Raw genomic sequence first — 17839 nt, 5'->3', positions numbered from 1 at the left:
CAGACTGGACTTACGCAAGAGACACATTTGGGGGAAGAAGAGGCATTTCTTCTTGTTAGAAAAGAATGAAGGAGATAGAAGATTAATTCATGAAGGACGTAGAAGTTCGTCAGAGTCAAGGGCACGTTGTCATCTTCCACTGAGAGAAGAATCTAGAGAAAGCACATTTCGCCTCAGACCACGTAAACGGGAAAGTCCTCCAGTTCTTTGAAGAGTGCATATATCTGGTCTATAATACTCACTTTGACCGTCTTAATAACTCGCCAAATTATATATGTATATTTCTTTCTTTCAGAGAATATTCTCAAAACTACAGGAGTTCCAGACACGACTGCATGCATAGGTCTCTTTTCTTCGATAGTTATTATGTTCACGGGTTGCGATTTGTGGGACGTATAATTTTCCTTTCTTTTTGCGTTAAGCTTATATAGTCAGGACATCTAGCGGGGCAACTTATTGTTATTCGGTTCTAGTATGGCGAACCAAATGTAGAAACGGAGCCAAACTGGTGTACAGTAAAGCTCAGTAAAGCTCAGTACCAGTGTACTCAGGCCAGTGTACCGTAAAGCTCAGTAAAGCTCAGTACCAGTGTACAGTACCAGTACCAGTGTACTCAGGCCAGTGTACCGTAAAGCTCAGTACCTACACAGGAGTCGAATACAGAAACGGGCATCCAATTTGTGAGAGAACGTCTTCCCAAACAAAAACAAAAGAAATCGCCATCTAAAGTATTCATAGAAACCTCGGCAGAACAACCACAAACCTAGGCATGACTACGCAAAACACATTCAGTTCTGTAACTCCTTGTAATAAAATCCAATTTTTACCAGTCAGCCCACATCTACCGAATTTTTCCCGCTCTCTAAGCACAAGTCAGAAAGCAAAAGCTCGAGAGAACTTAAACCATAAGCCAAGCCACCCGAGATCATCACGGAAGCAGTGAAATGGAAGTAAGCATGGCAGCTCCGACGACCCCCGACTGGGTAACCTGGACGTGACCAGTGGCTCCCGCCTCGGTCAGTCTGATCACGTCGAGGTGAACGAGGGGAGCCAGTCAGAGCCGCCTGATTGATCGCAAACCTTTGCAAAGCCACGGACGCAGCCTACTGTAATCGCATTTACAGTTGTAATCGTCTGAGGAGCTGGCCTAGGAAAAATTGCCAGCGGGGTCAGCACAGGTCACTACGTGTGCCCGCTGAACAGCCTTCTATATAGAAGTCATGTCTACTGTGATCGTAATTGATCTTTATTATTTTGGTTTCTGCCTAATTTACGTTGAAAATTTTCCATACATCAAACGTTCATGCAGATTATTCCTCGCGTTCTGCGTGTACAGAAAAAGTCTGGGGCATAGCGCGGTATGTGAAATTCCTCATTTACATCGGTGCGTACGATCCCATCGCTTTAAGCGGAGCAGCGAACATCAAGGCGTAGTAGCTAGCATTTCGTTTTTCTCTTATACCAACACGAAGGAGAAAACATGCTTCAAAGTTGGTCATGTGACTACCAATTCCATGCCATTGTGTTTAGCGTGTGGTGTATGTATCTTACCTTGGGCGGCTTGGCAGTGAAGTTTCCGAGGTCGTTGTGTAGCCCGAAGCGGTACTGGCGGTGGTACAAGGGGAACGAGGAGCCCTCGGGGCCCGAACCCAGCTCGGGGCCGAGCTGGGAGCCGGCCTCGGGCGGCGGCGGCTCGGGTTCTCGGGGCGGCGAACCCGGCCGCGACATCCCCGTCGACGACGTCATGTAGACATCGCGACCCCTCCTACGAAAGAAAAAAAAAAAAATTCAATTTTTTTGGTATAATAGCTTTCGACTGCAATCCGCTGCGGGTACGGACTTAATGTGCAATTCTCGTCCTCCTCCCCCACTCCCACGCACTGTGGCCAGTATACAGTAATCTATTATGTCAAGACTGCTGTAAGGCGGTTTGCAAAAATTTACTCGACAATCAATTATCTCGATGTACTACATGCAACAGCAAACAGAACGGTTTTATTTTGAATGCGTACCTCTAAAAATACGTGATTCGAACTATGCCGTACAATGTTATCCAAAGGCAATCCTCCTCCGGCAGCTGTCAGGCTAAGAAACGTGACCGCTTCGTCTAAGAACGATTCCCTGGAGCAGCTCATCGGCTAAAGTAAACAATGAATGTATAGGCTGCTATGGTATGCACATAGGCAAGAGTAAAGGGAAGCAGCCTCCCAATTGATATTCAACAGGGGTAGATCGGGTGACCATCATTTCGATTATATTACGTTCACATTTTCTGTCTTTGCGTATCATAGGCCAGATCATGGCAACCTATATAGAGTCCCTGCGAAGTGTCGTCGTCTCTGCATGGCAGTGTCCCCGAAAGGCAGCGACATAGAACCGTAATGAAGAGCAAGATCGAAGACTGTCTGCTCGGCTATATAGCGCACGTTTAAGAATCTCTCAGCAGAGGAGTATTCACAGTATAGTCGAGTTTCTGATCATGAGTTATTTGCGTACTTAAAGGGATTGTGACTTGATTTCCTTGCGTTTGACACAAGGGGCGCTGCTGAACACACAACGGAAGTTTTACGTTCCGCGAGCCGTGTTTGCAAAACATATGAGTTAACTGTTTCATGTACGTTCATAAAAACAAAAGGTGGGAGGGGAAAGGAATGATGACGATACCAGAGTGACGCCACTACTGTACATATTGAATCAAAAAGTTGCAGATCATACGTAGGGCCTGACTTTTTAGGGTTAAACCCGTATCCGCCCGATATTTACCCCCCGAACGAAATCTGTAAAATTCGGGTTTAACCCGAATCTACCCGAAAACATCCGGGTCGCGTGGCGCACTCATAAGCGTGCATTAACATAAAGTTTGATAACATTGCTAAACATTAGTTCCATGTTAAGACGAATTTTTATTAAACAAAAAAAATCACCCGAATACACCCGAATTCCTGACGACAGAATATGCCGTAACGGGATTTAACCCGAATACACCCGAATTTTCAAATGAAAAATATCACCCGATATTTACCCCCGAATTTGGCCAAAAATAAAACCCGAAAAAGTCAGGCCCTAATCATGCGCTATCGAGCGCATGCACCCTGACGGTGTACCACTGCGTCCTGTCGTTCTGTATAAACAAAGAGGAAGCATGCTCCTTTGTGTGTGTTTTTTTTACACTAAAAAACGACCCCTTTCCCTTGCTGCTAAAACAGGAGGATTACGCTGAAGAAGCCTTAAGTCACCATCTCAACCCGAAACTGCCTTTCCATGTGCATGAATCTCTCCGCGGTATCTTTTCGTCCTTTCTTTTTCTCTTTTTTACTACATTGTAAACGTAAGTTGTTTATATATCGCATCCCCACTTCTTCCTTTCCAGCCGCACGGCTGCATAGCAGGGCTGCGTCCATTAGTGTATTCAACCTCGAAGCTCTGTCTGACATTTTCGTGCATGCGGCTACTTTCGAGAACGACGACCCAAGGAAGGCACGACAGCCGTTTTTCGTCGAAACACACGCACTTATGCGAACCGGCGAGCTTTTTTTTTCTCTCTCTCTTTCATTTGAAAAGCGACCGCTGTACTACTACATCGTTGCACGCTCACTCAAGAGTCGTCGCCAAGTCGGGGGAGCATTCATGTATCGCTGAAATGTGGGTGAATTATGCTTTCATTTTTTCCAGTGCACTTTGTGAACCTTTACGTGGATCGCTATATTATTTCTAGTAGACGTCATTAATGTATTTGAAACAAGAAGAAGCAATCAAACGATGAAAGATGAAAGTCACTGAAAAGGTTAGCCAGCTGTAGGTCAGCCATCGTTAATTTCTTAGGCAAAATTGAGGCTTTGTGTGTATTTGTCCCTTCTATGTTGTTCCAGCTTCAGAACATCAGTTCCTTCATGGCAATCAAACGAGTTAGTGTTTGGGAGGTTGTGGGCAAACACAATTAACCTTGAGCTTCAGGCGGACGTGGACTCGGACACAAAACAGACAGACACAAACACAAGAACTTGACAGGACGGGGCTCAGATTAGTTAATATATTCGCAGCATAATGCATCATTAAAGGGGTTGGAATGTTTCACCCCAGGTTACGCCGGAGTCCCGGACAGATGGAGAAGACGGTGTGGACCTGCGTCCCAGCAATTTTACAGCCAAGGGTGTAACCGACGCGAAGATGATCGGCACGTATTCGGTGGTGGTGCTGGTGGTGGTGGTGATAGGGCTTGCCGTTGTCGGCCTCACGCATGTGGGCAACGTCACGACTCACGCCCTGGGGGAATGTGCGTCCTGGGCCGACTTCTAAGGGAACTGTGCCGACATATGTCTGAAAGCGTCTGAGGAAAACCCAGGAAAAACCCCAGACAGCACAGCCGGCACCGGGATTCGAACCCGGGTACGCATTCGTCTGTGACATCACGGCAGGCAACTCTGCCAATTAGGTGGAAGCGTGCTTGACCAGCAGGAATGGCTCGTCCGACGTCACAGCTTCAAGTGAAACTTCCTTCAACGGTTTGTCAGGTACAATTTTTCCTCAATACCCTGGCATGATGCATGATGCAATGAACCGAACTGCCATGTCTTACAAGCCCTTTGAAGATAAACTTGCGCCATTCGAGCTTATAGCAACGCAAGACGGCTGACATTCTGGGTTACAGTGATGCACCGCAGGTTGTACCTCGCTAGCCTGCTGCTCCTTACTCTCGTTGTCTTTATGCTGCAATAAACGCTTGTTACAGTTATGGAGACCGGGTCCTTGGCCCTCTACCTCCAACACGCTCCCACTCGTAAATTCACCAGTAAATTCACTCGAGAAAGGTGAAGCTATTGTGCGAAAAAAGGGACCAATACACAACACCGAAGCCACAAGATTACCTAAAGTTTTCCCTTCCGCCACACAGGTGAAGTCAGCAGAATAGCGAGGACGTCAAAGCGCAGTGCATGCTATACAAATGCAACGTATTTGCCCCCTCGAGCACAAGTTGCCAGCGGAGGGATTCCGTCCGGAGGAGAGGTAAGTGTAAGTCGATGTAAGAATCATCTAGCACTGCGAATCAACTGTGGCTATGGGACGACTGTACAGACGACGAGAGAGGACAGCAAGGAGGAGTGGAAGGAAAGGAATTAGCATGAGCCCTTCAGGTCTGCCGGAAAACCTAAGGAAAAACCTGAGATGTGGTGTAGGACCCACCACTTTCCAGCCTACCGCATGACCTTATAGGGCTCCCACCAAGGAGCTGATGCTGTTATCGAATCAGATACGCCGCTGGATTTTATCTCTCTTCGGTTTTTATCTCACTTTCCATCGATAGCAATTGTAAACTGGCGGGATTCTCCTCCTTAGGCCGGGTTGACGCGAACGTTTTTCGCGTCCGTGTTTTTAACGGAGGCAAAACGGACCCATTGGAACCTATGGGGATCGAATGCCCTTAGGATCTGTTTTTGAAGCACACGGACGACGAACGGTCGTGTGAAAAGGTCGTGCGAATCCGGCCTTATAACCCTGTCACATGGGCTGTCTTCAACGACCATTGAAACCAGTGACCATTGAAAATGCACGTAGAGCCACCAAGCGTGTAACGCGTCAACTTCTCGAAGAGCATTGGATCCAATGTTTCCTGATAGGTTGACACGTTACACACTAGGTGGTGCTACCTGCATTTTCAATGGTCATTGATCTCAATCGTCCTTGAAGACTGTCCGTGTGACCAGGGTATTACTCCCAGCGCTGAACGCACATGCGATAAGAGTCTTGTGCGGACATGCGGATGCCGACGCCGCTGACACGATCTCGGAAAAGTCTCCACTATACAGATGACGCTGTAAAGGTTTCGCAAAATTCGTTCGTTTTTCTTTTTTTCATAAAAGATCATAAACATCGAATTCGAAACCAACTGCCAGTTTCCGGTTGAGACGGCCCTTCCCTGCTTCACCTCTTCCGGTGACGTCATTGGCATTGCCGGCGAGGTTCCCAATCGCTCACCTGACGGCGTCGCCAGGCCGGTTGCAATCCGACACCACCGAAAGCATGAACGCAGAAGTTTCTATAGCGACTGTTCGGCAGCAGACTCAGCGAGTCAGAGGCACAGGTTTCACCAACGCTGGTTAACTTTGAACCGAGATCAAGGGGTTGCTAAAACTTGAAGTTCACACTCGATTTTTTTTTTTTTTTTTGCAAGTGTTAGTTGGTGACGCGATGAATGTTTCAGTGGCAATAACTCCCTTTGGCGAAGCAGAGATAAAGCGTTAAATTCAAGTTAAGGGATTGTTGAACTCGGTTCAAATGTTAATCGGCGTTGGTTGGTAGAACCGAGCCAGAGGATCGCATTTTGTGACGGACAGCCTGCCTTTATAACAGACTCCAGTGGACGTCGGTCCCCGCACTGTTGCCTGAATGCAGCCGGGAGCTCGCAGCCGGCTTCAAAATCTGTTTAAGTTCATTTTCTAATATTTCCGACTGTTTATTTTATTATTACATTTTATTATATATATATATATATTATATTATAATGAGGGGAAAAAGCCATTAAAGAAACAAATAAATGACACTAGACGTGTTTGAAATTTCAAACACGTCTAGTGTCATTTATTTGTTTCTTTAATGGCTTTTTTTCCCTCATTATAATTCACTGGCTTGCACTGTGGCATTGAGGAGTGCTCAGTCACCCTTCCAGGTGTTATTCGCTCGCTGAGTGACCCCTGGTTTGCCAATTGCGAACGATGCGCAACCCAGAGCTGACGAGCCGCAAACACGGCGAAACACGTGTCCTCTGGTGCTGTCGCATCGTTCCATGAGTATCTATATATTATATTATATATTATCATATATATTATTATATTTCGGTTACATGTATTTCAAGCACCCACTATTCCGATCGCTCCTTCAGTTCAACTGGTTCTTTTTCTTTCTTTTTTTTTTTGTCCAAACACCACCTTTAACAGTGAATATATCTCCACTCTAATGCTATTAATGAATAATATATAAAATATATATACGAAATTATCAATCACGTCGTCGTCACCACGTATATGTTTCATTACGAATTTACGCAGACACTAAATTTTATTTGCATTACCATCGAACAACCGCAGACCGTAAATGAGCAGCCTCTCAGCTTGGACGATAAACAGGACAGGGGATGTTTAGAGTAGGAAGGAGTGCGGCAGAATTACCACAGCCACTCTACTACGAGGAGCCAACGTTCAAGAATGGGAAGAAGGGACGTCCTCCGTAATCGTTCACGAAGCGACACCCCATCGCGCAGCTCGCAAGACAAACGACGCAATCGCTCCGGAAGCAACGGACGACTTGCACGCTTGCCAAGAGACAGCAAACAAGTGTCTGAAAGCCATCATTGGACTCTCCGCCACCCGTCTCGGATGTTCACTGTGTTAAGAAGAAACCAACATCTGTCGAGGAAGCCTTCTGATATCAGGGGGAGGGGGCGGCCAAAAAGAACTGCCAACCCTGTGCGGAACTCGGAGGACGACATGTTAGGCGATGTCAGAGAGGTGAAAGGAGATCCTTCTAACGATTCCTTGTCAACGGGATACATTACAAGTGTTCTCTATAGGGACTGAGAACAGGCAGGACGAATTTTTTTCAATTACGATTCAGGAGGATTGAGCTGCCAACAAAGAAGAAGAAAACGGGTGGTGGTGGTGATGGTGATAGGGCTTGCCGTTGTCGGCCTCACGTAGGTGGGCAACGTCACGACTCACGCCCTGGGGGAATGTGCGTCCTGGGCCGACTTCTAAGGGAACTGTGCCGACATATGTCTGAAAGCGTCTGAGGAAAACCCAGGAAAAACCCCAGACAGCACAGCCGGCACCGGGATTCGAACCCGGGTACCTCCCAGTCTCGACGTGACATGGCCAGCACGCTAACCACTGAGCCACGGGAGCTGGAAGAAGAAAACGGAGATGACGTTTACCCGGCATTTATTTGCGAAAATCTGCGCAGCGATTGAAATTTCATGGAAATTGAGCGGAAAATCGGTGAAAGCGAGCCAAAAGGACGGGAAGTGATTCAGCATGGGAGTATCATGTCTCACTGTTTATACAAACTAACCTCTCTCTCTCTCTCTCTCTCTCTCTCTTAACGTTTTCATTCATCCTCGGTTATGTGTAGTCATGTGTGAATAGTTATTTTAAACCCAAAACGAATACATATAGCGAACGCAAATACGAAGCGAACAGTTGGGCGATAAAACTGAATTGAATACAAGGCGAATAGCTGAGTAAGTATAACCGGACGGATGCACATGCAGCACATGCAGCACATGCAGCACATGTGTACAGCATGCATACGCGATATATTCAGATGAAAAACAGGGCTTAATTTATTTTTGCCCTCCCTTGTGCCATTTTCAATCTTGCGTGTGCAGCTTCGGAACTATTCCAATTGTTGGGTTTGGAACAAACAACGATTCGATTCGATTCGATTCGATTGGAAATTCGATTATAGAATCCCGCATTCGATTTGGAAATCGAACCGAATACAGAATTATACCCCTGTCACACGGGCAGTCTTCAATGATCATTGAAACCAATCGTCATTGAAAATGCGTGTAGCGCCACCTTGCGTGTAACGTGTCAACCTGTCGGGGAACATTGAATCCAATACCCTTTGGGAAGTTGACACGTCACACGCTTGGTGTCACTACACGCATTTTCAATGGTCATTGGTTTCAATGATCATTGAAGACTGCCCGTGTGACAGGGGTATTATTCTCTTCTGGATTCGAAAAATTCGAATAGATTCGCACAGGCCTCGTCATGTCTCTGTGTCTATATGTTCCGACAACCTGCAACTTCTTGAAGGCGTAATCTTCATTGCAAGTACAGGTCTTCCTAATCTACTGCGAACGATTAACCCCAACCACTGTTTATTTTATTTTATTTTTTTACTTCCGCGTTAGCGCCGCGAAGCAACTGTGGCTATGGGCGAGGTATGCAGATGTGGAGAGATGGAGAGAAGACGGCAGGGTGGAGTGGGGGACACGGGGATTAGTATGCGTCCTGGGCCGACTTCAGGGGGAACTGTGCCGATATTCGTCTGGAAATAAGTCTTCGGAAAACCCAGTGGAAAACCTCAGACAGCATAGCCGGTGGTAGGGATTCGAACCCACCATCTCCCACGACCTTCAGCACGACCTTGGATATACCACCGCCGAGCGGGACGCCATAAACCTCTCGGCCATGCCGCTGGCTACCCACTGTTTAAAATTGTACCGCCACCAATATTTAAAACAGGCTGCGTAGCCTATCTTACGCGTTGATTTTGAGACCTTATCAACGAGGTTTAGGGGTTTAAACGAATTGTTTCGAGGGAATGTACATGTACGGTTCATGTTTAGCATCGTACACTGTGCCACACAAACGTTTGATCACACACAAGGAAAAAAAAAAAAAGAAAGAAGCACATTTTACGGGTTTGTAAGAGATTTCGCCACAGACCCCTGTGACAATTCCATCAGCGCGTAGGGCTCCTACAGGTTCTCCTTCCTTGCTTATAATACTATAAACCATTTGCGACAGTGCCTCCAGTTACACCTGTAGACAGTTGCGCAATAGACCCCTGTGACAATTCCAACAGCGAGCTAGGGGTTGAAAGAGGCGCTCCTTGCTTGCTGCTAATAATTTTGTAGACGTCCCTAACGATAATTAATTTCCAATGTCCTCTACAACAGTGCTTCCACTGTCACCTGTAGACTGTTGCGCCATAGACCCTGTGACAATTCCAACAGCGCGCTAGGGGTTGAAAGAGGCTCTCCTTGCTTGCTTCTAATAATTTGGTAAGTGTCCCTAACGATAAGCCATTTACAATGGTATGTGAACAACAAAAGTGAACTATTCAGGCACTCGTAATTTGTTTACACCTTTGTCCTTCCGTCGTATCGACCCTTCCCCTCAGCTTTTACGGAACAGCGGCAATTTCCCGCGAACTTCCATCAAAGCCGTAGTTCCTATCATTTTATATGTACATATATAAAGGTACGCATATTTTTGCGCCGTATTATATGACTGAAGCCACGAAAATCCTGCAAAAGAAAGTATCTCGCGAGTTTCGTAAATTAACCACACGCATTAGGGAGAGTTTTCCTTTTCAAAGCCTCTCCTTTCCACTGAATGCTGTTGTCACTAAAAGCTTCCCGAGTCATTGATATGTAAATGACGCACCACTCTCAAAACGTTATCAAAAGAGAGAGAGAGACAATAAAAAAGGAACAGGAACAATTTCAAAAGAAACAGGGCGACGTCCATGATGAACCTCTAAAAAGACTTTGAAGCTCTAAAATAAAGATCGGTTTAGATGGCACGGGTAAATAATTCGACGTCGCTTAAAACTAACTTTTATTACTTCACTTTTACTTTGTGGAGAAAAAGCGCGTTACAAAGCCCATCGCCAGTAGGAAGCGACACGCAGTGCACTTTATGAAGCGCTCCAAGTCGTTAAGATAGTTGATAGCCAAGTCGTGAAACTTTTTGGGGGCAATATTTTCGTGGCGCCCGTGGCTCATTGCCCGCTTAAGCCGGTCATCTCATTGAGGTTAGATAACTCGTAATAATATGATAAAAAGGAATACGCGTCGACATACTTTAGGAGGACGTGGATCTGCCACCCAGTCTGAGATTAGTGCGACTATAGCGGGTGTTTTTTTTTTTTTTTTTGCTGCTCTATGTTACTACTAGTAGTGTATCATCTAAATCCAGTGCTGTACGCATTTGTGACTCAACTGCGCGTGAATAAAGCTTTGAAGGGTCGTTCGAACGAAGCGGAATTAAAGGAATCGTCGTAGTACTTTTGCGAGAAACTATGTACAGTGAACCCTCGTTAATATGACCCCCGATAATCTGACATACTCCTGGGGAACAATTTAGTGAAACCTCTGCAAGTGTCCTCCGTTAATACGACAATTCCGCATTACAGTGAACCCTCGTTATTATGACCATGGTCGTTCCCGAAAATTTTGGTTATAATGCGGAATTGTCGTATTAACGGAGGACACTTGCAGAGGTTTCACTAAATTGTTCCCCAGGAGTATGGTCGTAAAGCGCGTATGTCAGATTATCGGGGGTCATATTAACGAGGGTTCACTGTATAACCAAAATTTTCGGGAACGACCATGGTCATAATAACGAGGGTTCACTGTAATACCCCCTATCATTCGGACACTTGCTACATTGCTCATCGAGCTCAATGCGGATACGGCGCTGCTACACGGACACGTTCGAGTAGGATCGAACTCCGATCATGCTTAACTCGATCCAGTTTGTTAAACGGGATTCAAATTCTCAAGACGGATTGAAGACCGTCATTGGCATCCTCGAACTCAGAGAATTTGTAGTACGTTACATTAATTTGCAAATGTTCCTATACAAGCCCGTGGAATTTCACGGTTACGGTTTTAGTCTGGGTATGACTTGCGACTGCGTTTGCTAATTCGTTTAATATCGACCACTCTCGACACCGCGCCCCCCGTAAAGGCTTAGTAAGCACCATAATGTGGAAGCGGAGGCGGTTATTCTCGACTTTTGAGGTTAGCGCCGCCTGTCGACAAGCCAACCTTTCAATACGCATTGAGTTGGACCATGTAGCAGCATCGCGCACCGAATGCTCTCGAGAATCTCGATGCGGATCGGACTCAATCCGCATTGAAAATGCCGTGTGACCGGGCAATAAGGACACCGTCTTGGATTTTCCAGCGATGTCATTATAACCGCATAAGTTTCTTTCAACACTTTCAGAATGTTAACAACCCAAGCACAGACGTATTGCCTGCAGTTCTTCAGCAGTTCGGTTTCCTTCTAAGGCACCAGCAGCATTCCCGAGCTACGCACGTGTCGTGGTGTCTGGACCGGGATCCCACTACCTCTCTGCCCAGAACTTTTGGAGATTGTCCCTCTCTATATCCGTTCTGCTTGGGGACGATGGAATGATCCGGAAACGAGCTACTCCACGAGTGGTCACAGTCCAGGACGGTTGGTTGGTGGTGTTGTATTGCCGAGCGCTTTGGCCGCCGTTGTTTCCCGGACGGAGATCGCGCGTCACAGCACAGCGGGTGTCGGGATAAGAATCCGACTCACATCCGGGTCCTTCTCCGCGGCCAGGAGTGTCAGAGTCACATGATTCGACTGATCCCCAGACACCGTTCTCAACTTCTAGTAACCAAGCTTCAACGGCGAAACCGCTCAACGTTACACACCTGCTTTCACGACCTGGCTCAGAATCTTCCCGTGCACTGGATAAAGGACTTCCAGCGACCCTTTCCTCTTAGGACACTTCGTCCTGCCCCAACAGCCCTAGATATTCCCGGTATTAAAAATAAAATGGCATGACCGGCAGTCGCTGCCGAGATATCAGCGATCGCCCACCTTCACGAGATTTACTCTGAAGCTGAGAGAATGTTTGCGGACGGGTCATGGACCCACACAGGATCCTCTCGTTCGTGAAGGTCCACTGTGCGTCATTCACCAGGCTCTCGCACAGGCTACTCAACAAACGAAGAACTCCACGCTATCTACGAGGTATTCAACTATATCAGCACAACAGGCAACTGTGCAGGTAGCCCTCTGCGGAACTCTCCTGGGTGTGCTGCTAACCAATAGTGTTGTGAATCGGTATAGACCATCGGCCTCGACAGAGTGCCCAACGTGTGACACCACCGAAGCCACCCTACACATAATCATGCAGTACTCAAAGAACTCCACATAACAATCAAGGCTCGAGAGCATCCTCGCCAAGCTGGACGATCGACCTCTCTCTTTCATAAAGATGATGGGTTCCTGGCAAAATGAAACCCATCAGACAACTAAGGTCCTGAAGTGGGGTAGTTGCCATATCATGGCCTGCAAAGCACAACGCAGCCGTAGACGAAGACACAAAGGATCACGACACTACAATTGTTGTGATCTTTTGTGTCTTCGTCTGCTGCTGCGTTGCGTTTTTTCAGCCCATCAGACAACCGCATTAGCTGCATTATACCACTATATAAAAGATTCCCGCATTGTCATGCGTTGCTAAATGCGTTACTTAGTGCGTGTAAATTAAATCAACCCAGTACCGGTATGTACCCCACATCCCAGGCCTTGTACATGTGTACTTTTTCTTTCCTTCTTGTTTGCTTGTGTGTTCTGTTTTGTACCTCTATTATTTTATTCTTGCGTTATTGAGACGCTGCCGAGAAATGAAGCAGCATACCCCTGACGGGTATCGCCCAGCCCCTATGTTCGCAAATAAACCTCTATTTCCTCCTCCTCCTCCTCGCGTGTGGTGTCAATAAAAGCTGCAATCTGGATATTTTCCCTATCTGCAAGTAGGACCCCCTCTTCGGTGAGCCATACCAATTGGGGAAGGGAGCAAATTTGGGGTGGAGTTCGCCGTCCCGTCTACGAGCGTCGTGGACGACCTCGCGTGCTTCTGGACCGACCATTTATCAAGCAGGATTCCACGTTCGTGGTGAGAAGCGTTTGTCTTCCAGACAGCGAGAACGAATGAAGAAGCTGTCCTTTCATAGTGGCACGGCAAGTGTTACCACGCCAAGCTTCCAAGTTAGAGCTATGAGGTCGTTGAACGTAGTTCAAAGACATCATTATCTGACTCGGCTTATAGGCGCCGATTTCTTGCCACTTCGAAGCGTGCACTGTACCTGCCGTTGCACCCGATGAAGTTTTCTTTTAATTGCTTTCCAGTAGAGGTAGAAAATTGGTTTAGTGAATAGTTGAGCGAAGGAAGGACGATTGAGATTTGCTGACTTTATACTCTTTCGCAAGTATGCGCCCCACAATCACCACTTTTGTGGTCTACCTTAGGCCGTATACAGTAGTGTCCTCCAAAATGCGTCCTTTCGATATGTTGCATCATCCACGGAATGTTGCTACACACCAGAGTTGTACACGTTACTCGGAAAAAGTAATTGATTACAATTACCGTTACTACTGCGCGAAAAGTAATTCTTTACCGTTACAAATTACTTCATTAAAAATGTAATACGTTACCGATTAAAAATGTGACGCGTTACTTTTTCCGTTACTTTTAAATTGTGGGCCATAGCAAAGCCAACAAGCCTGCAGTGAATGCAACTATGCAGCTGTTGTTGCAAATTCTAAAATGAGACACTAACATGTATGGCAAGTGAAATTTACAAATACATTTGAAAGCAACATACAAAACACATACACGCGTTTATTACAGATTTGTTTGCTGAAAAGGGTTGCCATTGTTGAAAGAAGGTTAAAAAAGTAATCGATTACTCAGTAATTGATTACCGAAAATTGTAATCAGATTACTTGGAAAATTACTTGCTCACAAAATTAATCGATTACGTTAAGAATTACTGAAAAAAGTAATTGATTACTAGTAACGCAATTACAAGTAACGCGTTACGTACAACTCTGCTACACACTCATGTTTGGATATGACAGTGCATCTCTTTCAGCTTGACTGGCCAAGCAAGGCGTAACTCGTCAAACGCGTGGTAGTTGTTTTAGTATGGCAAACTATAGCCAATGATAAACTAAACCTTCTAGCCTTCTAAACTGTTCAACTTCCGGAACTGTGGAGAACACGGAGCACGTGCTGGTCACCTGCCGACGCTTCGACTCTAGTCGGCTAACACTGAAGAACGGCCCTCGCGAAACTTGACAACCGACCCTATAGTGTTGAGATGATACTGGGGAGCTGGCCAAGGCAGCAGCAGCAACCTCAAGGACATACGTGCTGAAATAATCTTATAAATCATTCAGTGCTTCCACACGTCAAGCGACCTGGAGCAGCTGGTCGCACCAGTGCGACCTACGTTTCCATTTTTTTTTCTTTCTATTTGTAATCTGATATAATCTAATCTTCTAGCCCGCCATAGTTTTAGTATATCGCTTCGTTGCCTTAGTTCGTTTTTGTGGCCGACGGCCAAACCATGCGGAAATGCGCATGGTCCATCGCAAACTTGCTCATCATTTGTAGCCCAATCAAAGAGGACACCGTCTTCACGAACGAGGAAAGAAGTGAGCTCGTAGATGTGTAGTCCCTTGACCTATTTTCATAAGAGTTCGGGCATAGTCAACGGTATACTTTCACGCTTGAGGGAATACACAAATAAATAGTATTTCCCTCGAGGTCTATTCGACCAAAGACGAGCCCCCCCCCCCCCCCCCCCTCAAGCTCACTTCCACCAACATACCCCTGCTTCCAAATTAGCTGTATCTATACTCCTCACCACGAGACCACATCTTTTTTCTTGTGAGGGTCGATATTTGGACCTGTACTAGTTCGTTCAACGACTGCACACTGTTTGAAAACTAGCAGTTATGAACATCTCCGTTCGCTCAATAACGTGCACTATTGCTCGGGAACAGTTCTTTCCCATTTGCTCTTTATCCCCCTCTTCTTTCTCTATCTTCTTCTTTTTTTCTTTTTTTTTTCTGAGCACACTGGTTTATTCCACTGACGCATTTACTTAATAGCCTTCCGAAAATTCCGCCCAGCAACCTTCAATTTCAGACCTTTCATTTCCCCCTTTTCGTACGTAAGGCGACCCGCCGCAGTCTTTTCATTTATAATTATAATATATGCAAAAATATGCAGTATTATTATGATTACGACTAATTGAACGCTCCCGTTTTTATTAAGAGCGAACTAATGGAAGAAAATTTCATTTACAGCGCCCGGACGCCGGGACAATTAGTGAAATGGTTCCGTTAAGACACTGAACGACTCGTGGGAGACTTTGCTGAGCGATAGAGACGATGGCGATTTGATGGGGGGGGGGGGGGGGGGGGGACCCGTCGTGGAATTCTCAGGAATGGCACCCGCAATGTATAGATTCGCATTCGCGGGATGCTTGGCGAAAGGCACGAATACGATATGAAAACGCGTTCTTATATAGTGGAACAGCCGTTGGAGTTTCGGCGTCGCTCCGAACAGAGGTATTTCCGAAACTACGTTTCAAGGAGAGAAAAGTTTTTGGAAATCCAGAAACCCAGAGTAAGACGCAGTACTCGATACGGTATTGCTAAAACCAGCATTTATAATTACACGGATCTGTCTCGTGTTCATTGAGGACGATGAGCATACGCCAATATTTGTAACACTTTTGCACATGTGCAAAGTGTTACAGAGAAGGCGTAATCCATCCGTTCTTACCAATCACAAGACGGAACGATGACATTCTGACTACTGAGTCAAAGCAACGGTGTGGGCAAGTTGGTACATACTGACACAAGAAAACAGCGCAGAGACAGGACGTGAGCAGACCAACATGACATCAGGAACAAGTTATAATGGTTGACATACCGGATCTCGTGGGAAAGGAGGTTAATAGAAGGCCATGCTCACACTGTTATCACCTCTATTATGAATTTGAATAGCTTCGAAGATTTCCCTGGCCGTTTTATCCCGATATCGTCCTAACACACGTGTGTCTTCAAGCAGGGGACGACATCCGCAATCACGGCAATGAATGGCTAGGTTGCTCCCCGTGTGTTTAGTGAGTAACCTGGCGTGTTCCCGGAGTCTGTCATTAACACATCGTCATGTATGGCCAACATAGGTCTTGCCACAGGAAAGGCTCATCTAACATTACATCGGCACTGGACTTAAGGTTTTGCATGTTTCTTCCCGCAGTCCGATACAGAAGGCCCTTCCCGCTTTACCGTAATTTCATGCGTATAAGCCGCACCGCAGATAAGCCGCACTCGCAGATAAGCCGCGGGCAATACGAGAAGACTGATTTGCGCGACAAAGGAGACCATAGAGAAGGTCACAAACCTTGTGGTCCATACTCTGGGGTCGGCATAGTGTACAACAAAAGAGGTCAGCTCTAGAGTTCTACAAAGATCGGATTGTGCCCTTGTTGGGCGTTTTTCATGGATTGATGGGTCAGTGGTCTTCCAGATGACGTGAATCACTGTCACCATTTTCGTTAAAGCTGCCTGGAGGAATGCACCAGGAAGATCAATCTACTCGAATGTGGACCCGTCCCTGTTACGCACTGTTTGTGCATCGGCAGGGCAGTGCTGTTCCAGAGACACTGTCGGCCCTTTCGTTAAAACCGGCGTATCGGGAAAATGCCAAGAAAAAATAGTCATCAGATAAGCCGCACCGTTGGATAAGCCGCAGAGCGCCCGTGAGAAAAAAAATCGCGCATAAGCTGCGGCTAATACGCGTGAAATTACGGTACTCGCAAGCACAGTCCCCCAAGCTTGTTCGGCGCTGTAAACACCACTCGCACACCAACACGTCCAGACGCTTTTTTCTATGTTATGCGAAACCCCGTGCACATACGGAACCGCAGTTGTTAGTCAGCGCTTCCTTTGTCTGCTCACGTCCTGTCTCTGCGCTGTTTTTTTTGTGTCATTCTGACTACTCTTGGCCTTGTGTGAACCAGCGAGGTTTCAGTGTCAGAAGGCAGGTAAGTTAGTTGTTAAACGATCAACTTTGGCTTCAACAACAACAACAACTAAATCATGACTATGGCCTGGGGTGATTCACCGCTTGAGAGCAGTGCCCTACCCCATTATACGAGAAGCATGAGATGTGAAATATGAAAATGAAGTTATGTGCAAGTACAACTCTTGAACTCCCGTCCTCTGGTTGCGCAACGCTATACGTCGCACAAACGGAAGAAGCACATGAAAGAAGCGCCAATGGTCATTGAGATGCAGGGGAGGACCCTACAGCGTCTGGAGCAAGCCGGCAGCCAAGAGGAACTCCAAGAACATCAGAAGTCCTCGACGGTGTTGGACATGGCTCTGACATGGGCCAAGAATTGCAGCCAGGTTGAACGTCTGTCGGGCTTTGGCTTCAAAATATACGCTTAGACCTTATTTCCGCAAACATGCAATGGTAG

The 17839-nt window shown here is 46.4% G+C and overlaps 1 protein-coding gene across 1 annotated transcript in view; it reads right to left on the bottom strand.

The window, feature by feature from the left end:
- The window catches only part of LOC135383352 (uncharacterized), a 303304-nt gene that overhangs the window by 245550 nt on the left and 39915 nt on the right, over positions 1-17839 (bottom strand). Inside the window, exon 3 of the mRNA XM_064613074.1 lies at positions 1552-1765. Within this exon, the coding sequence (XP_064469144.1) occupies positions 1552-1746 (195 nt within the window). The 5' untranslated portion in view covers positions 1747-1765. The remainder of the gene's footprint in view (positions 1-1551; positions 1766-17839) is intronic.

The sequence above is a fragment of the Ornithodoros turicata genome, chromosome 1 (genome assembly GCF_037126465.1).
Source record: "Ornithodoros turicata isolate Travis chromosome 1, ASM3712646v1, whole genome shotgun sequence".
NCBI classification, from domain to species: Eukaryota; Metazoa; Arthropoda; class Arachnida; order Ixodida; family Argasidae; genus Ornithodoros; species Ornithodoros turicata.
The sequence above is the reverse complement of the archived record's forward strand: the minus strand, read 5'-3'. Positions and strand labels throughout refer to the sequence as shown.